The sequence below is a fragment of the Narcine bancroftii genome, chromosome 7 (genome assembly GCF_036971445.1).
Source record: "Narcine bancroftii isolate sNarBan1 chromosome 7, sNarBan1.hap1, whole genome shotgun sequence".
Lineage (NCBI taxonomy): Eukaryota > Metazoa > Chordata > Chondrichthyes > Torpediniformes > Narcinidae > Narcine > Narcine bancroftii.
The window spans coordinates 167,410,514-167,436,259 of NC_091475.1; the positions used below are offsets into that span (position 1 = coordinate 167,410,514).

The following is a 25,746-nucleotide window of genomic DNA, read 5'->3' on the forward strand; positions in this document are numbered from 1 at the left end:
AAAATGATCTCCTCAGAATTATGCCTTAACTGTAATGGTTTGGGTTTTGCTACACACATATATACATTTGTGCATAGTAGAGTGAAGTTAGAGTCAAGTTTAGTAAGAAGTGTCAACATTAATAAAAATTATTGTTTGTTATGGTGAATTTCTATGGGTGCTGGTGTATGTCATAACAATTGTAAGCCTTATTACAGTACATTTTACTACTTATTTTTGTATGTATACAAAAATAAAAGCTTACCATCAACCATTATTTGTTTCAATTGCCAATTATTTTGATAATTTTATTATATTTTGTGGATTTTGATGCATTGAATGCTTTAACAAAAATGCAGTAAACCAAATGATATCAACATTCCGAATCCAGATATGATGAAAGTGAAGAAACTTGTTCTGTGGAGAAACCATTTAGTGGAGAGTGGCACTGTATTTCTATGAAGTTCTGTATGTCTTTACCATTTTGGTATTACAGCCTTAAGTTACATTGAATTACCTGTAGATGAATTAAAAATGAAAATGCAGCATTGATATACCAGGTTCTAAACCATAAAAACAGTTTAACTTGAGGAGAAGGATATTGTGATGCAAGAAAGTACAGGAGAGTTGTAGCCATGTGCACAGCATAACAGTGGGTACTGGTAATGATAATGTACTGTAATTATGAGCTTTGAACAGATTTGACCAAGCTCGTCTGTTGGGTGTGATGATTACAAATAAAAGCAAATATAGGAAGACATTTCTTAGAGCTACAACACCTTATTTATGGTTTTTATTACTTTGTAGGGTGTGGATTTTGACGCACAGACTATTATTACTTTAATTCATTGTATTTTTGTTCTTTATTTAGAGAACATTTGGCCTTCTACTACTGATAAAACTATTATGGATTCTACTATGAATTTCTGCTCCTCAAAAGTAGTATCCATATTACAGCTGACTCCATGAATTTAACATTAAAAATGGTCTAGAAAACTCAACTTTTCCACAAGTATATACAGTATAGCAAAACATTATAGAGTCAGTCAGCACACACCTTGCCCTAGTATTTCTCGAACACTACTTGTGGAGGCTGGGAGAGAACTTTTACTCCATTCAATGTTTATGAAATATTGAAATTGCAAGTAGCCTGCATAGACAATGGAAAATTGTGGGCTGAGTAAAAGAAAAAATAAGATTGACAGCATTCATTCCTCTCTTGTATTTTCAAATTTGGATAGGAGCATTAGATTAGATCACAAGGATCTTGTCTGGAAATGTTTTGGGGCCTGGTGGTGATGCCTTTGTTGAGATTTTTGGGGATAGAGGAGTTAGGACAAGCAGGGAGGTTGCTTCTATTGGCTACTTCCAGTGCAAGCGGTTAAAATGTGTTTCATGCTTGCCACTTGCCTGTCAGGGGTTTCGTTTAACATATTTTTAGGCTGTCTCCCAGAAACATCCTTACTTCAGGGCCATATCTAGTTTTCTTGGGAGATAAGATTTTTAGTTTTTGTTTGACAGAATGGAGGATGCAGAGAATATTCGACATTTTCTATTGACCGTCTAACAACATTTAATAACTTATAACAGTAGCAATGTTTAATATCATTGAATAAACTTTTGAAAACTCAACTTAAGTATGAATTTGTTTAAATGAGTCGTAGACAGGATTCTTTTCCTCATCCAAGCAACTATAATGTAAAGTAGTCACTACACAGGGAGTTATCCATGGGAAACAGCAGTTCCATCAGTGTTCAGAAATCTGGCTTTATATTTGGCTCAATAAACCTCATTTCCTGCATTGTTTACACTTACCTGTTTCACTACAATTTAACATCTGAAGTGAACACGGTTGTATTAATTGGAGTTATATCCAACAGTCCAGAAAAATCTGTCTGTACAAAACCCAACTCGTGAGGATGTTAATTTATTGGAGTTTTACTGAAAATACCATCTCCATCTCTGTTTATTAGAACACTTGGGGCATGATGTTTCATTTTAGTCAGACAAACCTGCATAAATCTGTTGGGCATTTATTGTCTTACTCTGACAAAATCAAAGGCCTATCTGTAAATTTGTTTGCAAGCACAAATAAGGAGTTTGTACATCTTCCCCATGTCTGCATGATTTCCTCTGGATGCTCCAATTTCCTCCCACCCTTTAAAAACATATGGGGGTTGTAGGTCAGAAGGGCCTGTTACCATGCTCTACGCCTAGATTTAAAATTCAGCAGGGTATATTTGGCAATTTGAGATTTGATTCAGTGTTTAGGACCAATGCTCGTCGTTTCATGAACTTTAAGAACAATGACATCACTTTACTAGTATGTTTCTTCGTAGCTTTAGAATTTCTGAGATAAAATGCTCTATAGCAGAAGTCAAAATGACTAATGTATTCATCAGGGCAAATTGATCCTGAAAACAAAACATTCCTACAAAAGAATTATTCCTGGAATGGCAAAATACAACAAGTATGAGATACATGCATGAATGCATACTGGGATCTTACTTTGGTCATTGCAGGGACAAATATGACCACATTCATGAATGAGTGAGTTGGATAAATCCCAACTTCATACTCCTCTGATTAAAATTCAGTGGATCAATAAGTTTTCATTTTGTGGATGACATTGTTTGTTGCAATTTAAGGAGCTGCACAGATACACATGTCTAAAGTTGAATTATCTCATTTTTATCCTGATGTGATCAGTGTAAAATATTTGAAACTTCATTGATTCACGTTTTGTGAGTGTCCAAACTTGGAACATTTTTGGATAGATCTTTTCCAAACTTTATCAACGATTCTTAAGAATCAATCGGAACCATGCCCTTTGTTTGCTTTTTCTCTAGAAGAGGATATATCTGTCCTCGACCCAGAAGAGAATTCTAGCTTTTGCTTCATTGAGAAACAATTTTGATGAAGTGGAAAGATAATGTTTCACCCCACTCACATTCAAAGGTTTATGATATCATGTCTTATTGAAGATTGGAAAAAATTAGATATACTATTAAAGATGAAAAGTCTGAATTTGATAAGATGTGAGGCCCATTCATGGGTTATTATCATAACCTGAGAATTTAAGTGGTGTGGATGCTCTAGGGCAGGGGTGTCAAACTCAAATTCACGGAGGGCCAAAATTAAAAACTTGGACTAAGTCGAGGGCCGAACTAAATATTTATTGAAAATTTTCAACAACATCTGCATGTTTTCTCTTCTTTCAACATATGTAATGTTAAACTTTAGGATATAACTTTAGGAGGATAATGTTACAGGTCAGGAGTAGGTAGCTCAAGTTCACCCTTTGCTTCACCTAAGGGCAACATATTTGGTCCCTGTGGAGATGGGACCATAGGCTGTGTCCATTTTGGCCTGCATCAGGACTCAGCATTTCCTGCTCACTCCTCAGGCTCTAGGCCTCTATTCACCCTCGGCCCACCATCCCTCTACCTGACCAGTCCTTTACCCAACCTCTACTCACCCCTCACTCCACTTGCTCTGCCTCTACCCACCCCATCCTATACATGCCCCTCTACTGCCTCTCCCCTCAACCTGTTCCTCCCTCTACCCGTCTCTCACCCTCTAATCACCCCTCCCCACTCGCCCTGCCCCTCCCCTTTTACCTCTTCCCTATCCACCCCTCCTTCTACTCATCCCTCCCTCTAACTGCCCCTCACACCACCATAACTTCCCCTGCCCATTACTCCTCACCTACACCCTCTGCCCACCCCTGCTTACCCACCCATTCAGGCCCAGTGCGCTGTCGATCAGCCTTTGCGGACAGCCACCATCTCTCTCTTCATGTGCAGGGCCGAACCAGCCGTCCCTGGGGTCCGCGCGGGTGCAAGCGTTGAAGGCCATGGCAACCGGGAGAAGTGTGCTCGCGCTGTGGAAGGGCCGTCCGGTGCCAGTCGCGCGGGGCTCGCCCATCCGCCGCACCGCTCGACAGGTGGGAAAAGTGACTGGTTGTGCGGGGAGCCTTCCAACTGGCTTGCCGGCTGATGACATCGACAGACTTCTCGTGTTACAATTTCTCGTGTTACAATGCGGAAGGATGTGCAATGAAAGGGGAGGATGGTGGGGGTGACATTACCAAAAAACAGCATCGGCTCTCGCTACAGGGCGGGCCACCTCTAATACATTTTTGAAATGATCTTGTGGGCCAAATATAATTATATCGTGGGCCAAATTTGGCCCGTGGGCCAGAGTTTGACATGTGTGCTCTAGGGGTTCCCTGTCTGGGGGCTGTTATTTGATTCATATTTACAACATATACTGGTAACCTTGTTTAGAGGGAAGGGGTAGATTACTAGGGACAATTTTTTTCCACTTTTTATTATCAAGACAAGGGGTTTAACTACAGATTACAATCACAGAACAACACAATCACATCAAAGTAGTACAAAATATCATACAAGGGAATTTTACATGTATTATTTGCATAATTTTTTGTATTTAATGTTTTTGGACATAGTACAAGTTATGATTTAATTGTTTAATTATGATAGAATTTGATGTCCTGAAGTTATGTAATAATTATGGTTATGCTTATTTATGAGAGAAAATTTATACACACATACACACGGGTTTTTGTTAAATGCAATAAAAATATTTTAAAAAGAAAATTCATTGGATCAACCAACATTAATTGGAATGCATTTATACAGTTTCATAATAAAGCATCAAACGCCAGCCACTAGCTGATCATATTTCCTTTTGGTAACCAGGTATTCCTTCTTACTCAATTATTTTTAAAGCAAATCTTCGACTTTTCAATCATTAGTATCTTGTACCAATCAAGTTTAAGATGATTAGACCACAACAGCAAGAGGTAAGCAAACACTGATATTTTGCTGAAAGCGTTGAAGTTAATCAAAAATTGGTTGTAGACAAATTATTAAATGATATTCCTATCCAGTATTGTTTTGCAGTTATTTCAATTATTGGTTTTTAAATTATTATTTTTAAAGGACAAAACTTACATTTTCAGGCTCCACACCTATATCTTCACAAAATTTTTCCATTCCCTCAGGACCAACAACTTCATCTGTTCCTTTAAGATATAAATGGAAAAAAAAATCTTGTTTCTATCCAAAATATCACCTTGTCCTGCTGCATTTGGATGGAGTTTAGATAGACATTGTGATCATGGACTCTACACAGCAAGCCAAATTAGAACCAGAAAGAAAATAAACTGACCCTAATGGAGCAGTTTGAAAGTAACAAGCACACAAACATTAACATTTTAAAGAATCAGATGCGTCTAGAATAAGAAATCAAACTCGCTTGAAACGAAATGGACAAAACAGGTGTTTAAATAAAGTTAGCAGCAAAACTCTGAGACCATGTTTGGAATATTGTGTTCAGGTCTGGTTGCCTCATTACAGGAAAGATGTGGAAGCTATGAAGAGGGTGCAGAGGAGATCTACCCCAGGATGATGCCTGGATTGGAGAATGCATCTTATAAGGCAAGGTTAACAGAGCTAGGGTTTTTATCTTTAGAGTGGAAAATGATCAGAGGTAACTTGAAGGTGTCTACATTATGGAAGCCATAAATAGGGTGGACAGCCAGCATATTTTTACCCAGGGTGAGAATAGCATACAGCAGAGGACATGAAGTGCCTGCAATTCATTGCCAAGGAGTGGCGGTAAGAGTCTGGTACAATTAGGACATATAAAATGACTCAGGTACATGGATGCAAAAAAAATAGATTTTATGGGTGTGAGATAGGGAAGGTTTAGTTTGCGAGTAGGTTTTCATAGGTTGACACCACATTGTGCTTTGCAGTAATGTTCACTTTGAGGATACAATCCTTTAGACATAGAAACAGGCTTGGACAATTCAGCCCATTGAGTCTGCTCCACCATTCAAATCACAACTGATACATTCTTCATTTCAATCCCATTTTCCTGCTTTTCCCCACAACATTTGTTTGACAACCTTATTAATCAAGAGCCCATCAATCTCCCCATTAAATCTACCAAATGACAGCCTCCACATCTTTCTGTGCCAATCAATTCATCGATTCACTCCCCTCTGACTGAAAAAATTTCTGGTCTGAGTCTCTCACTACTGGAAGCATCTTCTCCATGTCCCCTCAATCCAGTCCTTTGATGATTCGTTATCTCTTTCTTCTCTTTGGCTTGGCTTTGCAGACGAAGATTAATGGAGGGGTAATGTCCACGACAGCTGCAGTCTCGTTTGTGGCTGACAAGTCCGATGCGGGACAGGCAGACACGGTTGCAGCAGTTGCAAGGGAAAATCGGTTGGTTGGGGTTAGGTGTTGGGTTTTTCCTCCTTTGAAGAAGACCGCAGAGCTCACCTCACTGACAAAAGACAAAGGAGGTTGCTGCCCGCCGAACTGTGAGGCGCCAAGATGCACGGTTTGAGGTGATATCAGCCCACTGGCGATGGTCAATGTGGCAGGCACCAAGAGATTTCTTTAGGCAGTCCTTGTACCTCTTCTTTGTTGCACCTCTGACACGATGGCCAGTGGAGAGCTCGCCATATAACACGATCTTGGGAAGGCGATGGTCCTCCATTCTGGAGACGTGACCTACCCAGCGCAGTTGGAACTTCAGCAGCGTGGATTCGATGCTGTCGGCCTCTGCCATCTCGAGTACTTCAATGTTGGAGATGAAGTCGCTCCAATGAATGTTGAGGATGGAGCGGAGACAACGAGATCTCCCTCCCTTCTGGCCCAAAAATGCTCACACGACTCAAAATATGGTATGACCAATGCCTTGTCAAACTTCAGCATTACATCTTTGATTTTGTATTCTAGACCTTGAAGTGAATGCCAACATTGCATTTGCTTTAATTGCTACCGACTCAACGTGCAGGTTAACCTTTGGGGATCCTGCACTAATACTCCCAAGTTCCTTTTGACCTCCAATTTCTACGTTTCCTCCTTCAGAAAACAGCCAACATATTTATTCCTTCTACTTTAAGTGCATGTCTCTACATTTCCCCATGTCATATTCCAATTGCCATTTCTTTTCCCATTTTCCCAACCTGTCCAAGTTCCTTTGCAGACTTCTTGTTTCCCTAACAACCTGCACCTCCACCCATCTACGTAATATTCACAAACCTGGCCACAAAGCCATCAATTCTGTCATCTAAATAATCCTGGAAAGCAGCAGACCTACCACCACCCACTGTGGAACACCATTAGTCACCAGCAGCTAGCCAAAAAAAAGGCCTAATTTCTACTTTTTGCCCTTTTACAGTCAACTAATCTTTAACCCGTGCAGTTCTTTTTCCACAATACCATGCACTCTTATTATATTTAGCAGCCTTGTGACACACCTTATTAAAGGCCTTCTGAAAATCCAAAATAAACAACAAAGATTTCATAGAGGTCAACAAGAGTAAGAGAGACACAGACTGGGTGGACAACCAGCACCTGTTTCCCAGAGCAGTATCATCACCAGAGGACACAAGTAAAAAGTTAAGGTAGGGAAGTTTAGGGAGACATCAGGGATAAGATTTAAAAAAAATTATTAGTTTAAAACCACATAATTAAAAATAATTCAAAACAATACAAATACATGTTGTATATAAAAGAGAAAGTATGAAACCCTTCTTCCCCCCATATATATATATATATCTATATAGATATATATAGAGAGAGAGAGAGAGAGAGAGAGAGAGAGAGAGAGAGAGAGAGAGAGAGAGAGAGAGAGAGAGAGAGAGACCCCCCCCCCCACTCAATCCCCTTACAAAAAGGAAAAATGAACAGGACAAGAGACCCTCAACAGGGGTGCCTATTACTTTTAAGTCTCTTTTTATTGAGACCTTAAAGAGAAGGGAATGCCAAAGTTTCATTTAAATATTAAAATATTTTGTAATCAAGGGCTCTATATCTTCGAAAATATATTGGTCTCTTAAATTACAAATAATTTTCTACAGACTTCAACATGTCATCGTTCTTTACCCAAATCTGTATCAGACTTCCAAGTTATGGGAATACATTTTCTTGCTATTGCTAAAGCAATTTGAACAAACTTTTTATACATATTCAATTTCAACTTTGGTTCAATATTCTTAATATCATCCAATAACAAACATTGGATCCTGTGGGAATTTAATCCCCAATATTTGTTCCAATAATTTATCTATTTCTAACCAAAATGGTTCAACTTTGGGACACTGCCAAGTATAATGCAAAAAATTCACCAATTTCTTCCAAAACATAAATCCGAAAGTTTGATTCAATTTTTAAAATTTATATGGTATTAAATATAACTGATGAATAAAATTATATTGCACCATTCTGTATCTCACACACATACACACACACACATTTTTAAAAAAAACCCTATCTAGTTATTTATTTATTTATCTATTTTTTTTTATTTTTTTTTTATACATACCCCAATCTAATCTCAGCCATCTATTTGTTTATTCAAATCTACTTCCCATCTTTGTCTTGAATTATTGAAGCCCTATTTTTGGGCTCTCTTTTGTATTAACCTATACATCATTGAAATAAATTTCTTTATATTTCTATTATGTAACAATAATTCTAATTCCCTCTCTACTGGTATTAAAAGAAATTTAATACCCTCTCTATTAAAAGAAATACATTTCCCTGCTTCAAAAACATCTCAATTCCCTGACCTGCCAAATCTTAAAAATTTTATTTGCCACAAAAAACAGAATCAATCTGTTCTGAAATAATAGTGTTTTTCCAGACAATAATCCTCCTCCCCCAATTTCTTTATCAACCTTAATCCAAAGCTCAATTAAATGCTTCAATATAGGAGTCTCTCTATTCATTGTTAACAACCATATACAAATAAAATCTTGTGGGTTTGGTTCCACTATTTTTAACCAAGTTCTATATATACCCAAGCTGGAATTTTATTTAAATCATACATTAGCAACTGGGCAACTTTATAATAATTCATAAAATTAGGGATCTGCAAACGTAAATCATAATTCCAAGTTAATTTATCTAAAGGAACTCTTGCCATCTTCAATAAAAAAAATTCTTAACACAAGCATTTAATTCTTAAAAAATTTTTTGAGGAATTGGAATCGATTGAAAAAAATATTGTATTCTAGGAAAAACATTAATCTTTACACAATTTACTCCACCTATTAAAGTAATAGATAACATATTCCAACTTTATAAATCTTCCTTTTTTTTTTAAAAATAATGGGGAGTAATTTAAATAATTTTCTAATTTAGCTTTCACCCAAATACCTAAATATTTAATTCCCACATCTGGCCACTTAAAATAAGTTACCTTCTTACAATTTGTATAATCCACTTTTAATAAAGGCATAATTTTATTTTTTCTCCCAATTAATTCTATAACCAGATACTTCTCCATATTCTTTTAATTTAAACTTAATTTGATACAATGAATTTAACACATCTGTTAAATAAATCAAAACATCACCCACAAACATTTTATGTTCATCCTGATTCACTTTAATACTTTATTTTAAAATCCTGCGTTATTAATTCAGCAAAGGGTTCAAATGCCAAAACAAATAAAGCAGGCGATAATGGACAACCTTGTCTACTTTATCTAGTTAATTGAAAAGTTTTTGAAATTTGACCATTAGTCACTACTTTCAAAGTAGGGTTATTGTAAATTATTTTAACCCAATCAATAAGTGTTGACCCGAACCTATTTTTTTTTAGAAAATCCCCTTCTAATCTATTAAATATTTTTTCTGCAATCTAAAGCCACTGCAACATCTAAATCACCTCTTTTTTTTGAACAATGTATTAAACAAATCAACTTTGCCACATTATCTGCAGATTTCCTATTTTTAACAAATCCCGTTAGATCCATATGTATTAACTTCTTGTCTTTGGCTTGGCTTGGCTTCGCGGATGAAGATTTATGGAGGGGTAAATGTCCACGTCTGCTGCAGGCTCGTTTGTGCCTGACAAGTCCGATGCGGGACAGGCAGACACGGTTGCAAGGGAAAATTGGTTGGTTGGGGTTGGGTTTTTCCTCCTTTGTCTTTTGTCAGTGAGGTGGGCTCTGCGGTCTTCTTCAAAGGAGGTTGCTGCCCGCCGAACTGTGAGGCGCACACCAAGACACAAGAGCAACTTGTCCGTGAACTAATCTTTGCAGACGATGCCGCTTTAGTTGCCCATTCAGAGCCAGCTCTTCAGCGCTTGACGTCCTGTTTTGCGGAAACTGCCAAAATGTTTGGCCTGGAAGTCAGCCTGAAGAAAACTGAGGTCCTCCATCAGCCAGCTCCCCACCATGACTACCAGCCCCCCCCACATCTCCATTGGGCACACAAAATTCAAAACGGTCAACCAGTTTACCTATCTCGGCTGCACCATTTCATCGGATGCAAGGATCGACAATGAGATCTTGTGCTTTAAAGTACAATGAAACCATATCCTTAATTGTGGACTCTGGAATGCTACCACTGAGGTCAGGCTAACCATCCTATAGATTCCAGTTCTCCACCCCCCCCCCCCCCCCCCCCACCACCTTCCCTTCTTAAAGTAGAGTGACATCTGTTTAATTTTCCAATGTTTTGGAATCATTCCCAACTTTATTGATTCTTAAAAGGTTGCTGCTAATGCGTTCACAATCTCTTTTAGAATCCTGAGGTGGAGCCCTTCCAGTCTAGGTGACGATCCACCTTCAGCTTCCCACGCAACTTCTCCTTAATAATGGCAACTATACTCACTTCTGGTCAACTCTCCAATTTCAGGCACGTTGATGCTGTCTTCCCCCATAAAGACAGATGCAAAATACCCATTTAGTTTATCTGTCATTTCTTTGTTCCCATGACCAGCAACAGAAAATTCAAGACCAAAGAAAAACCATACCCATGGTCAAAATTCTGAAGGTACACAAAGCTGTAACCTATATTTACAATAACTCAAGCTGATATCCCACAAAGCCTCATAATTATACTGAGCATGCATTTACAATAACAAAAATATCTGAAATTCAAAGAATTCATGTATTTTTTTTTAAGAATTCAGAAATGTTGATGTCATGCTTTAGGACAGCAATTATTACCCAAATCAAAGCTTCTTCAACTGAGCAGCTAAGGCATTTCAGAGGGTAGTCAACCACGTTACTGTGGAGCCGATGTCACATACATGCCAGCCTGATTAAGAGCAACAACTTTCCTTCTCTTAATTACATTAGCAAATGAGGTGGGTTTGCACAACAGTGGTTTTGTGGTGATGATTATATTGGGCAACAAAGATTTTTCTTCCTGAACACGTATTTTATTGATTTTTAAAGTAAATCACTTCAAAATTTACTTATGTACTTTTTAAAAGAGCTAGCCTATTTTTTGTGATTGCCTGTCATATTTTAAGTCTACTTCAAGAACACAAAACCATGAAGTGCAACAGGTCATTAAAAATTAATTTTCTGGATTTGCACTTGGACCTCTTTCCTGCTGATCTTGATGCAGTCAGTGACGAACATGGTGAAAGATTTCACCAGGACCATGGAAAGTGATATCAGGGCAACAATGTTGGCCGACTATTGTTGGACACTGACATGAGAGGAATCAGATGCCAAGTACAAACTAAAATCAGGGACAAAACAGTTTTAGGTCAGTTGAATCATGCAATGTGTCAGCATTGTTATGTGATCAAATATGCTAAATTCAATAAAAGTTAACAAATGTTTCTACATGATGCAGCAAATCTGAAATTATCTGTGTTCATCTTGAAATTGCCTATCATATTCCCAAATTTTTTTTCAGCAAAATGTGCACCTTTTGGAAAAAAATTGCTGTTAAGTGTTATTGAAACTAATTTTCTATTGCTTATTTATTTCATGAACTGAATTTAAATTAACTTGCTGCCATGGTGAACCTTTGATGCCTGATATATAGCCCGGGACACTCAATCTCAGTCCAGTAATGTAACCACAGGCTATTGAATGCAAATATATTAATCAGCTCTGATTGCTCTAAAGAAGCCATTCTCAACGAAGCCCATGTGACCCCCTTGGTGGCCATAGCACATTTTGGGGGGTGGGGCTCCAGACTGAAATCATAATTTAAAAAAAAAATGTAATTGGTAGAAAAGTATGGAAGAAACCAAAACTTACTGCTTCATAGGGAAGGGGACCCATAAACTTTAAGCAGAGTCCAAAGGGGCCATAACCAATAAAAAGTTGAGAATGGGTGCTCTAATGTAGGCATACAAACAGGTGGATACACATGTCCCTACTCCTTTCTACCCTTAGAAAAAAATTGAAATTCAAGTATTATACATTACTCTTTTCCTTACAAACTCCAAGGGAATTATAATACAAGTAAAATGCTCTTTAAAATTCTGCATCACACAATAAATATCTGTAGCAAAGGAATAATTGTATTTAACAGTTTCAGTTAGCCATTTTATCCCACATCAAGCCCATTTTATACACCTGCAGCACCATCTTCTGGAGCAACTTAAACAACTCCACTGACTGACAAACTGACATGTTTGGGTTTTATACTTCAGATTTCAAAAAAAGTATTTTGCTGTTTTCTATTCTCAAATGGCAATGTTTAGTTTGAAAAGTCTATACATATTCATTTACGATTTTAATGCAAGGGCATGGAAATCATATTATACTAAAATAACAATGGATCAAAATGCTTTCCAGAAATATATAGTTAAGATGAATCATATTCCATTGGCTTCTTGATGATTGTTGCTTAAGAGTGAACAAGCTCCCGGCAACAATTTTGTATGTAGCCATAAAAATTGAAATGCTACTTCCACAGGCAGTTTAAAAAAAGTTTTCAGGTTAAGAAAACCAAAGTTTTAATGGAAATTATAAAAGTACAGATTATAATGTTTGCATCAACCTACACAAATATTCAGCTCTGCCTAATATCTGATATCCAACTTTCCCTTGTATAAAATAATTATTGAATAAGCATGATCTTATCAAGATATTGTTAAGTGGATGACATGTAAATAACTTAATTTAGACATACAGCACGGTAACAGACCATTGGGTCCATGCTGCCCAATTTACCCCCATTTAACCTACATTACTGGTACATTTTTGAAGTGTGGGAGGAAACCGGAGCTCCCAGAGAAAACCCATGCACATACAGGGAGAATATATGGGGGGGGGGGGGGGGGTATTTGAATCCCCTGTCCCGATTGCTGGCGGTAATCGCTGCACCAACTGCGCCGCCCTCACTTAAGGCAATTGTAGTAAGAATGGAATGTGGTTAAAGGACAATTCAAGTTTCTGCATGTAATCCTAAAGGGTTCCATTGAACAAAACTCGATCAAAAAATTATTACAGTTAATTATAACTGAAAAAGATTACAATATTAACAGGTATTTCATAGAGAACATCTAGTTCTAAATGCTGCTACTGAAACACAGAATCCATTAACAAAAATAATTTGAATGCAATTGTTAGAGTTCTGTGTTGTGTGGTTTTGTGTTGGAAAGTGACAATTTGCCCTAGAGAGACAAGGTGAAGGTGGACTGCTGAGAGAGTGGGAGATGGACTGAGCATGTGCAGAAGATGATTTAGAAATTTCTGGAATTGGAAGACAAACAACCACTGGGTGTGGCTGTGAATTGGAAGGAGGCCCAAGCAGAGTCATTGTCTGGGAGGCAGTTTAGAATGTTGGGCATTTTAAAAGGGATGAACATTCCAAAGGCAGCCAGAAGGATCTGGACCAAGCCATTGTAACTCTCTCTGCAAGCAACACAAGAAGACAACTTCAAATTTGGTGCTCTCTCTCACACAAAGATCTTTTGGCTTCAAGTTTACCAAACAAACTGAATTTTGTTTACGATCTTTCCTTCGGTTGAGATCCAAGTTTTGAGAGTCTTATGTGTTTTGTGTCTAAGCTTTTCTGTGGGCTGGTTGGAAATATACCTTAGACTTTAATTGGACATGTTATAGAAATTTGCATAGTAACCAGTGGGCATTGTTATAAAGTGGGGGGGGGGGATTTTGAATTAAAGTTTGAAGGTGAATTTTTGTTAATAAAGTAATTGTTCATCTTTACCCCTGTGTGATATGCCTTTTTTTGTGGTTGCTGGTTTGATCTTGTGACACAATGAAACATACAACCCTGAATAAGGTCACAAATACACAAGCTACTTGTTTTGGTGAAAAAAAACCCCACATAGAATCACCTGGAAAGCAAATGAAAACAAGAAATGCTGGAAACACTGTCTATGAAAGAGAAAAGTAATTAACATTTAGGTCAAAGATCTTTCACTCAATCTGGCAAAGGGCCTTGTACCAAAAATGATAACCATTTCTTTTTCCACATATGCTGCCTGAGCCAAAGTTCATGGCATTTTCTGTTTTGATTTAATTTGTCTGACAGTGGTTGATTTGTGGTGGTAATAATTACACAAAACAAACTTCTGTTTTGCAAAATGTTTGTTATTAACGTTGGGTAGCTCCATTCTACTTATTGGACAGTTTTAAATTTTGCTGCAAGAGATTAAATCCAAAATAATTTCTTGGCCCCATGTTAGAGAAATTATCAATTCCATCCACTCAATTGGTAATGTTAGCACTTAAGATAGATACAGGTGGGACAAGAAGCAGCTGCACTTTAATGCTATATGTATAAGATTGAATTCAATCTAATTGTTCAATGGCATAGTATGCTAAATCACACCAGTGTTTGGAGAAGAGAAAAATCATGAATTGTACCCCCCTTCCCTCATTAATTCAGCCAACTGGAGCTCCGTATCTTCAATGAAATGGGAAGGCATTGAAAAGTTTCATGTTTTACAAGAGGGAGAGAAGATCCAACTGCACAGAAGCCATTTATGTGGTGTTGCAGTCCATCTCCTAACATTTGTCTAGAGTATCACCAACAGTAACCTAGCATGAGATTGCCTGATTATCCTTGATATCAGCCAACATCTAGAATAGCAGGGGAAAAAAAGAGATACATTCTCTCATATTAAGTAAAAAAAAGTATATTCTCTAGAATGTTGCTAGATACCTTTTAAATACTCACCGAAGGGTTAAGTAAAGATAGAATTTGTGGTGCCATGTTCAATGACAATTTTCTTATGAAAGTGCAATGTGATTTTGTCCAAAACCTGTTACAAATGATAAGCTATAAATAACCATAATCACAGAATACTTGGGTAGAGCAATTCAGAATGAGCTCAAAGCCTCTACATTTGGGAAATACATTTAATAATTTGTACATTTGTGATGGTACATTATTTAAGACCAAAAGCCACTTACCATTCATGTACCAATATTATTGCTCAGGTTTGTTCTTGGACAGGAATATGTGAGGGGGGGGGGGGGGGGGGATCAATTTTTTTTGTAGAAATTCTGGTCAACTACTTGTAATGTGAAAAATTCTATTTAACAGACAGAACGAACATGCTCTTCTCATCTCAATTCGCTGTTATGCAACTGACATGCAACATACTTTACAGAAGTGCTGCCTTACAATAACACTATTTAGTAATTTTTCACTGCTCCAAAAGACTTAAATAACATGCTTTGGTACTTAGATCCTGTATATAAAAGTGCTGATTTTAATCTTCATGTTATACATTTTTTCATGACAATTACATTTTAAGGCAAAATAACTTGTCATAACATAACAATATACCTTTATAATTCTTACCTGCATATTCATAAAACCAAGCTAGGCACTTTTTGCTTGAAAAACTGTCTTCACTTATTAATCTAGATGGTGTCTGTACTCTACAGAAACTTAAACAAAACAAAAGTTGGTCAGTGAGCCATGTTCAATGAACAGGTTAATTTTTATTCCACTTTTCAAGTTCTTGCTTGAAAAAGGACACAAATATCCAGAGAACATTACAGCACAGAAACAGGCCCTTTTGGCCCATGCTAAACCATTTTTCTGCCTAGTGCCCCTGACGTGCAACCAGACAATAACCCTCCATACCTCTCCCATCCATGTACCTGTCCAAATTCTTCCTAAATGCTAAAATTGAGCCTGCATTTGCCTCTTCAGCTGGCAGCTCATTCCACACTCCCACGGAGTCTGAGGAAGGTCCCTTTATGTTCCCCCTAAACTTTTTCCCCTTTCATCCTTAACCCATGTCCTCCGATTTGTATCTCACCTAACCTCAGTGGAAAAAGCCTACCTACATTTACTCTGTCTGTCCTCCTCAATTTTAAATACCTTCATCAAATCTCTCATCTTCTACACTCCAGAGAATAAAGCCCTAACCTATTTAACCTTTCCCTGTAACTCAGTTCCTCGAGTCCAGGAAACACGCATTAAAACAAACCATTTTGCCTAATGAATCCAGCTTGCAATCTTCGTTCTTTTATAGATAGATATTTCAGCCTTTGCGCAATCACTCCAGCCAAAAAATCCTAATTAAAATATTACAAGAATCAAAAAGGTTATACAGCAGCTATAAATGAAGCCATTTTGTCAACTGGGATGTACTCTTGCATGTTAAATGTACATAGCCAAAATATACCTCTTTTGTTTGAGTCAGATAACTTGGAATAAAAATATTTATCCCCAACCAAAATAAAACTTTTGGACAATGCATGCCTGCCAGCCTATGTTAGAGTTGCTTTAATTGATTGGAGATTACAAAACAATGTTTCTTAAAAATTTGAATTATCTGAGAAAATACAATTGTTAAATTACTAGATTAATCATTAGGAATTTATTATTAAAGTCTGGAAACATTGTTCTATGTTTATAACAGGATCTATTATGCAAATGTCTCATGCTAGCATTTAAAATAATCCTTGTCGTCAACAACACAGAACATCCAAGGTTTTCAGTGAATTTGAATGACAAAAATATTAACAAATGTTAGTCATTTCATCCACATCAGGACGATGAAATAAAAAGTTTTAAACCTAAATTGGTACCTACCTGCTTATTCTACATTTTTTCATGCTGGCGTCTTCTGATCCTGAAGATTTTCTCTTCTTCTTAACAGGCATCTTGTGAGCACACCAAAAGACAGAACAGGTGCACTGAAAGGAGCTGCCTAAAACAGTTTACACTTTAGTCAGTTCAACCTTTATTATAGCTTCTTTACCAAAAAGAATTTTCTATTCTGCTCACCTATATTTCGATCACCTTGGCCATGCAGATCTTCTTTCAAATTCTGTTCAATGACAAAAAGAAACTAATGACAAATAACTTACCAACTCCCACAACTATCTCACCCATTCCCCTGTATGAATTCTAATCTTTTCTCTCAATTCCTCAGTCTCATCTACTCCCAAGATGAGGTCTTCCATTCCAGATTAGACATATTCTCCCAAAAAAGACTTTCACCATCAACCCAGCCCTTATCTGCATCTCCTCCATTTTCCACAATCTGTCCTGGCCCCCTATGCCTCTTGTCTTCACCTACCACCCCACCAGCCTCCACATACAGCACATTATCCTCTGCAATTTCCGTCACCTACAACAAGACCCCTTCCCTCCTTCGGTAGGGTCCACTCCCTATGACTCCCTCATCCATTTATCCCTTCCCACTAATCACTCTTGGCACCTTCCCACAACTCCTCCTTCACCATAACTTGGGGAACCAGTTATTCCTAGTGAAGCATCCCTTCAGTTGTGAAACTGCAGGAGTCCTCTACTGCATCCAGTACTCCCACTGTGGCCTTCTCTACTGGACACAAACTGGGGGATCGCTTTGCCGAGAACCTTTACTCTATGTGCAACATTTACAAAGATCTCCCACTGTGCAATCATTTCAATTCTATGGCTCATGCACTGCTGAACCAAGGCTACCTGTAAATTGGAGGAGGAACACCCAATATTCTGTCTGGGCACTATCCAACCAGATGGCATTAACATCAACTCAAGTTTGTCTCTCTTTTCCCTATATCTAACTCCTTTTCCTCCAGCTTTCAACCCCTTCCCTCTTCATTCAGAGCTATTCCTCCCCCATTTGCTATTGTGCTATCCCTCCCTTATCCATCCATTACCTTTTTCCCATGGTTCTCCCCCTGCCCCTTCCCTCCCTAACATTTTATTGAGACACGTACCTACATTTTGCTCATATTTTGATAAAGGGCTCAAATCTGAAACATTGGTTATGCACCTCTATCTTCACTATATAAAATACTCTGTTTGACCTGATGAGTTTCTCTAGCATTGTGTTTTTGTTAATGATAAATATTTCGTAATTTCCCACAAGGACTCGAGGAACAAATATCGAACCCAATTGTGCAACTTTTAGATATTGATCACAAGCATGGAATTCATAAACGTTAAAAACAATTCAATCTCCCCATTATTTTTAAAGTCTACCATGAGTATTCCAGTTAGCTTGATAATAAATTTTACTTAAAAAATTAGTTTTATCAAGCAATAGAGGGCATTGAAAATAAAACATGGTCTGGCCAAGTACAACTGTGTTGAATCCATTGGTAAAGTCAGAAATGAGAAAACTCAATGCCCCAGAAACTTGGACTTAACATTTAAAAATAATACTTTCCTTAAGAATGACAAATATCTTACAACTAAATCAACTTTTAAAAAAAAGTGATTCTCCATGCATGAATTGTGGCACTGAATGTGGCACAATTTTTTCCAAATAGCTTAGAATATATAGCACAGGAACAAACCCTTTGGCTCATGACTGCTAAACATGTCAAATTAAACTGCACATTTATGCATCTACCTAGAAGCCTCTTAAATGCAACCATGTTATCTGCTTTACCTTGGCAGCCTATTTGAGCCACCTTCTACTCTATAAAACAACTTGTCTCACACATCTCTTCTAAACTTTTTTCACCTCAACTTAAAGCATGTCCTCTAGTGTATGTAATTTTTTTTAACCCTAGAAAAAAGATTCTGACCGTCTTCCCTAACTATACTTCTCAATTTTAACATCTACAAACTCTCCCTTATTCTCTGATGCTCCACTGATAAGTTTATCCAACCTCTCCTTGGAGCTCATCCCCTCTAAACCAGTCAACATTCTGGTAAATCTCTTCTGTACCCTTTTCACAGCCTCCACATCCTTCCTACAATGGGGTGACTAGAAATGCAAACAATACTCCAAATGCAGTTTAATCTATGTTTTAATATAGCTATTACTCTTGTATTAAAAGCCCTGACCAATGAAGGCAAAAAATACCATACATCTTCTTTACCACTATCTAATTGTGTGCCACTTTCTGGGAATTATGTACTTGGACCCCTAATAGCAGGAGTCCTGCTATTAAATATATATTCTTCCCTCCCATTTGACCTTTCCAAGTGCAACAACACACACTTGTCTGGACTAAGCTCCATCTGCCATTTCTCTGCATACATCTGTAAATATAACCCACCAAACTCTGATAGCCCTTTATGCAATTCCATCAAAATGTTATCTGAAAATTTGCTAACCCTGCCTCCTAATTTTTCCATCCAAGTCCATAGGGGTTCCAACAAGATTCAATTTATTGTCATGCAATAAAGACAATGCAATATTACACAATTGCCTGAAGGGTTCCTGATTGCATCGGAGATTTGGATCTGGAGCTCGAGTTGCTGATGGTTTGGACTGTGTGGCTGCAGGGGTGCTGGAGGCAAATCCGTGGACACAGTGATTCTGTGGGGACTCTCTTTCTGACTGTATGAGACACTTGAGGAAATTTCTACCAATGGCAAATGTTTGCCTTAATGCAGACAAAAAACAAATTTTGTGTGCTATTACACTGAACATTGCACATCACATAACAATAAACTGAATCTCAAATCCTGTTAAACATTACTGGTCATAGACCTTAGACCTTCAGCTAGAATACCTCCCTTCTACCACCGTCTATGGGCAAATCTATTCTAAATCCAAACTATTAATTTACCAGATTCCATGCACCAATATACCATGAGGGATCGCGTTAAAAGTCTTATTAAAGTCCATATGGACCTATATGCAACCATTTTTATTACCTTTTCAAAAAAATTTCAAATTTGCATGGCCTGTTTCACAAAAAGCCCTGCTGAGTGGAGTTTAGATTTTAATGATTAGAAATAGGAAAATGGTAGGTCTTGATTTTCACTTTTTAATATAATTGCATTAAATAATATCCATGTTTACAGTCAAGCATTTAACCCAATGAGCTGGTATTGCTGCCAAGCTCCTTGGTTGTGCTGTGGGTCCATCCAATAATTCCTTACTGTTGTAATACAACATTGGCAATATTTGATTAACCTCCTATGAAGTTATCCATCAGCCATGCAGTTTAAAGAGAATGTGACCCAGTTTGTGATTGTTTGTGGCTTATGCAATTTTCTTTGACCACATCCATGCACCTCATTCTGTGAGGCAAAAGTGACACAGATCATTACTAAGTATGCAAATTTTACTTAAAATAAATTCCCATCTTGCAAATATCATTTGGGTGGTAAGAGTTGGAGAAGGACTTATTGTTTTTAAACCCACACTACTGTAAAAAGAAAACCCAAGTGGGTCTCCAGTTAAAGTGCTCCAAATTATGTATCTGTTGGAATGCTGCCTTCATCTCACTATTTCCTTCACAACAAATTCTTGAAAGGGTGGGATCTGAATGTATGCCTATTGAAATCTGATATTTCATGCATACAGTAATACCATTTGAATCACATTTCTGGAAAATTCAAATTATTAACTGGAAAGAAGATCTCTTAAATTTTGAATTAAATCATCTTCAAAATGCTATTGATTTTTCTACAGCACAAGTTTTTGTGGATAGTTTCAGTAATCTCTAGAAGAGCTTGATCTTACAATTGCCTGAGCTGTTGTACATCTATTTAGATAAAATTAGATAATGTTTGCATAACACAGAGTTAACAGTGATGGATGTTCTAAGACCATTTATTCAGTCAAGACATCTATAGTTCTACTGTGGGTAATGAACTCATTCTTTCTGGGCAATTATTGACAGATTTTCTACCCAAGTGTCTCAGTACATTCATGCCTTACTCAGAATTTAGTTGTCATTATTCACTGCACTTCAATTTAAGATCCAATACTAGTGTCTAATTGTTTGCTTGGAGTAAATTCTGCACCATAAAGCAGCAGCAGTAGAAAGTGAATGAAGTTAGAAAACATGCATTTGTATAAAACACAAGTCTTGCCCTATATTTGTATACCTGTGAGTTGACTGACATTGTAACAACCCACTCAGGAGCATTTAAAAAATAAAACCAACAGAATGGGATGACTTTTTTTTCCCTTTTTATCAACAGAGCAGATTAGTGTTGCCAACACAAAGTAAATAATCTTGCCCCTTAAAATCTATGTTGCAGGAATTCCAGAGATGGCAGTCTTTTTAGGGGCAATCAAAATCATAATGATCTGACAACTCTGTCAACCATGTGTATTCTACACTGAGCAAGCAACACAACTTCTGTCATGCCCTTTCTGGTGTGGATTCTGCTCATGCATCAACAGAGCAAAGTTGTATAAGCTCTGAGTGTACTATATTTTACAGACCATTCCATTCAGGCTCATTTTTTGAAGTGTGCAAATAGTTGTCACACCATCACCTCTACTTTTTATTTGCTCTTGGGATTGACTAAAGAAGACAAAGGTGAGTCTTTCTTCAAGACTATTGAATTTTTGTGATGCTGTTTGAAATCCCACTCAATTGACAGAATAGCAGAGACATTATTCCAACTCAAAATAATATAAAACATGGGGTAATGGCACCCCTATGTCTTCCTGTCTCAGGTCACCCAGAAGCAAGTTGCTATCTATCTTCCAGTTGATGCAACGCACCTTGTGGCTAGTTGGTAATGAAAGGGTCAGATGGAGACGAGCAACAAGGATAGAGTTGATTGGTCAAGTGCTTTGAGTGCTGTTGCAACCACACCCATATAGACAAGGGATCAGCAATCCAATACACTAGTGACTTAACATTTTATACAACTGTGATGCTTTGTGAAATCATTTGAGTTTCCCAAAGCTTGTTTTAGAGGTGTTGCTCCAATTAGTTTTAACCCATGGGATATTGAGAGAAGTAGGTCAGATTGTTGGCTTACATATTGAAGGTAGCAATTACCTAATGCATGTTATGAATGTTATGTCATAATTAACAAATAGACATTAGCAAAATTGGTAGCTTTGCTTTTAATATGTCTAAACTACAGAATTAAAGCTATGCCTACTAATTGTCCACCTCTATTGCATGATCCACCTACTTCTACTTTGATATCTTCTTTCTCAACTCTTTGCACAGGTTATCAGATGCTGATGTCTTCATCCAAACCTTTATTACCTTGACTCAATTCACCCTCTTCCGACGCCTATTCTTGCAACTTTCTGTAAACAAGCATATAAAGTACCCTGCTTATTTGGCTCCCAATTTGTACTATCCTAATCAGTTTACCAATGTTCAATAGTCCATTTTACATCCCAGCTCAGCAACAGCTCAATTTCAATGTTCTCAGTCAGTCTTTCCACTTCCTATTTCTGTAACTTCAAATCACCAAGATAGTTCTGCTTCTTCAATCCTGCCTCTCAGAAATAATCTTAAGATACTTTGTTCAATCTTTTAGTGACCTGGGCACATTCTCAAATTCACTCCTCCTTTCTTGATCTGTCTCCATCTCAAAGAGATGCACCAACTCCCAAAGCTATCTTGACTACACCTCTTCCCACCCAGTCTCTTGCAAGGGTAACATGGGGTAATGGCACCCCTATGTCTTCCTGTCTCAGGTCACCCAGAAGCAAGTTGCTATCTATCTTCCAGTTGATGCAACGCACCTTGTGGCTAGTTCCATGACATACTTTGGCTGCAATATATTGGTAATGAAAGGGTCAGATGGAGATGAGCAACAAGGATAGAGTTGATTGGTTAAGTGCTTTGAGTGCTGTTGCAACCAGTTTCCCAGTCCCTGTTGTATCTGGTCTTAAGAAGAGTCTTCTATTCCAGGATATTTGAAATGTCCTCCTTTTTCGGTAAACGTGGCTGGCTTTCCAACATGATTTACGGAGCCTGCTCCTTGTGTGTTCTGTTTCCTGAACTTGAGCTCTTAGTTTACTCCCTCTGCCACAAATAGAATAGAGAGTGCTTCCATAGTCCTCATTTTTCACCTTACTACAATGACCATCCATCAAATCATTCTTTGTCATCAGCAATGGGATCCTACCACAACCCACATAATCCGCTCCCCACTCCTTTCTGTCTTCTGCAGGGACTACTGTCCTCATTACTTTCTGGTCAGTTCGTTGCTCCTGACCCATTCCTGACCACTGCACTTCTTCTGGAACTGCAAGTGGTGCAACACTGGCTCCTATACCTCCTTCCTAACCCAGCATCCAGGAAACTAAATAGGCCTTCCATGTGAGGCAAAGATTCATTTTCACTCTCCTAAAAATATCTACTGCATTCAGTGCCCCCGATGAGAACTCCTCTACATCAACAAACCAAACAGAAACTGGGTGACCTGTGTTTTGTCTGCACTGGCTATCCTGATCTGCTAGCTGTGTGCCCTTCTGAGCCTCCCACCCCTGTCAATCTTTAGCAATCTCTAGTACCAAGATGAGGTACAACATGCACAAGAGGAACAACACCTCATATTTTTGCCTGGGTATTCCACAACCCAATGGGACGAACAATTTTCCAGTAACCCTGACTTGCAATGTCACCCCCCCCCCCCCTCTCCATCCATCTCCAATCCTCTCATCTTTGTTTAATTTCTCAGACCTATTCTCCAGTCCTCTCTCCAATCACCCATTTTCATCTCCCTGCTGGTTCCATTAAAACCCACTCATTTCACCCAGCAGATTCCCTTCCCCACCTGGTTCTATCTGCCCTTCATCTCTCCTTTCATGGCATCCATTATTACCTATCTTACCTTGCAGGGAAAAAAAGATGTTTTTTGTACACTACAATAAATTGAATCTTCAATTTGAGATTCCAGCACTGATAACATCTGTATCCCCATTCTCCTCTTCTAGCTCCATCTGTCCTTTTTCTCTTCCTGTCTTCCAACTAAACCCATCTTCTCTCCCACACGGCTCCATCTGCCTATCACCCTCCATCCCAACCCCTCCTCTCACCTCTTGGTTAATGGCCCCCCTGGTTTCCTGGCAATCCTTCTGCCATTTTCAACCCTGATACAGGGTCTCATTCGTCAGCAATTCCTCCCCCCCACCCCCCCCAACAAAAGCCACTTTGGCCAACTGAGTTCATCCAGGAGTTTGTTATTTTTTGCTCCAGATTCCATCATCTTCAATCTATTCTTTCCCTCACGTCTTGTACATAATGTTTCAGTAAAATACTTGAGAAGTTTATAAAAGTCATAGGATTGATTTTATCATCTGACTTATCACACTTTATTCCAACCATTAGATTTAAGAGGAGTTTCACCTGGACCCATCCCACATTTTCACTGATGGTCAAATTCACATTCTGTCAATAACCAAAACATGAAGTCTCATCTTGTAAATAATATGTTCTTCAGTCAGTGCCAACAAATCTGCTCCTTTTATCAATCAACACATCATATAGGTTAGTGCTAGAACTGGGGACTCAAGGCAATTCTCCCCACTGCATTTACATGACCTCCCGCATCAGAATAAAATCGATAGTAAGGGATGTATTTGCCAAGATTAAAAGCTCAGAATTAACTTGTACCTTCCACGATCATAAAAAAAAAAATACAATGCAGGGACTAGGACTGATCAGTTCTTTGATTCTTGCATCTCACTCCTTTCCTTTTATCAGCAACCTTCATGTCACACCCATCAACTCTCCAACAATTGTGCCGGCTGGTAGAAAACGGAATGTTTCGAACCAATCTTCGACTCTCACATTTCCACTTCAGCTTTTCGACCTGAAAGGACCTCAATAGGTTTCCACCCTCAACCATCGCTGACCCAATTAAGCTGCAGATGGCAATATTCCAACACTTACCAGCCGATTGAATGTTCGAGCTATCTGATGAAAGTCTGCCAGTATGAGCCAGGATCCAACTAGAAAACATTAAAATGCACAATGTCAACACGAGTCCATGTGCAGATCCCGAACGAGACGGTGAGACGACCGCTTTCAGCGAACATGACCTCCCCCTGCGCTCCAACGAAACCAGGAATACATTCTAGGCCTGTTCTAATCGCGTTTCCGACATGAACGTGAGGCGGAGAAGCAGAAAGAGGGTGCAACAAAAAAACGGAGACTTCACACCCACAAGCTACATCTAAAAATATCGAGACACACAAAAAAGGCTCTGAGTGTTGGGCTCCTCTTTCAAATCACAATCCTCTCGCGGAACAGTCGCTCACGTTTCTCGATGGGCCTAAAAAGGCAAGACATCGACTGGACACCTTTTTGGGTTTCTGAAGCAATCATTTAATCAAACCCCATGAAATCTTGCCGTCGGTGACTCACTGCGCAATCTGTAATGGGGACAGGGGCCCTCACCGCAGCCGCAGGAGCGACCGCCGGAGCAGAGCTTTGACAGGCTGCATCCGCTCGGATGCCTCACAATTGCCGAGCGACGGAGAGGCCAAGCCGGAGAAAAGAAATGCTAATCACGTTCGGCGGGGCCTTTTTGCCGGGGTGAAGGACCTAGAGTCGGGGGGCGGGGGGGACCAAAGTTGCAAGAAGATTCCGAGCGACAGGGTTTCCCGGCCGAAGGTTGAGACGTTCACGATCCACCGAAACTAACTTCCCGAACAGATACCGAGCTCCAACGACGGGCAAGAAATTGGGTCCGTTTCGGGCATTTGGAACTGGGGTCTGCCCCTTACCTACTGACAAAGAAATCGCTCTTTCGGCTCGCTACGTGCTCCTACTGCGCAGTGGATCCACCTCCTCCCTCTCGCCACCCCCACCCCCACCTCCTCCAATGGGCGACCCGGCTCA

General features: G+C 38.7%; 1 protein-coding gene across 19 annotated transcripts in view; it reads right to left on the reverse strand.

The window, feature by feature from the left end:
• Window positions 1-25,746, reverse strand: part of dcun1d5 (DCN1, defective in cullin neddylation 1, domain containing 5 (S. cerevisiae)) — a 44,236-nt gene that overhangs the window by 17,679 nt on the left and 811 nt on the right. For 4 of the 19 annotated variants that reach the window (XM_069891192.1, XM_069891191.1, XM_069891187.1 and 1 more), the window contains exons 2-7: window positions 24,796-24,854; window positions 22,076-22,196; window positions 17,009-17,051; window positions 16,814-16,931; window positions 15,569-15,657; window positions 4,959-5,029 (exon numbers count right to left, since the gene is read on the reverse strand). In XM_069891192.1, the coding sequence (XP_069747293.1) occupies window positions 4,959-5,029; window positions 15,569-15,657; window positions 16,814-16,884 (231 nt within the window). In that variant the 5' untranslated portion in view covers window positions 16,885-16,931; window positions 17,009-17,051; window positions 22,076-22,196; window positions 24,796-24,854. Of the gene's footprint in view, window positions 1-4,958; window positions 5,030-14,938; window positions 15,024-15,568; window positions 15,658-16,813; window positions 16,932-17,008; window positions 17,073-22,075; window positions 22,197-24,795; window positions 24,855-25,163; window positions 25,185-25,269; window positions 25,300-25,416; window positions 25,442-25,631; window positions 25,713-25,746 lie in introns of those variants that run through there. The other 15 variants (XM_069891188.1, XM_069891202.1, XM_069891200.1 and 12 more) reach the window with 13 other exon arrangements.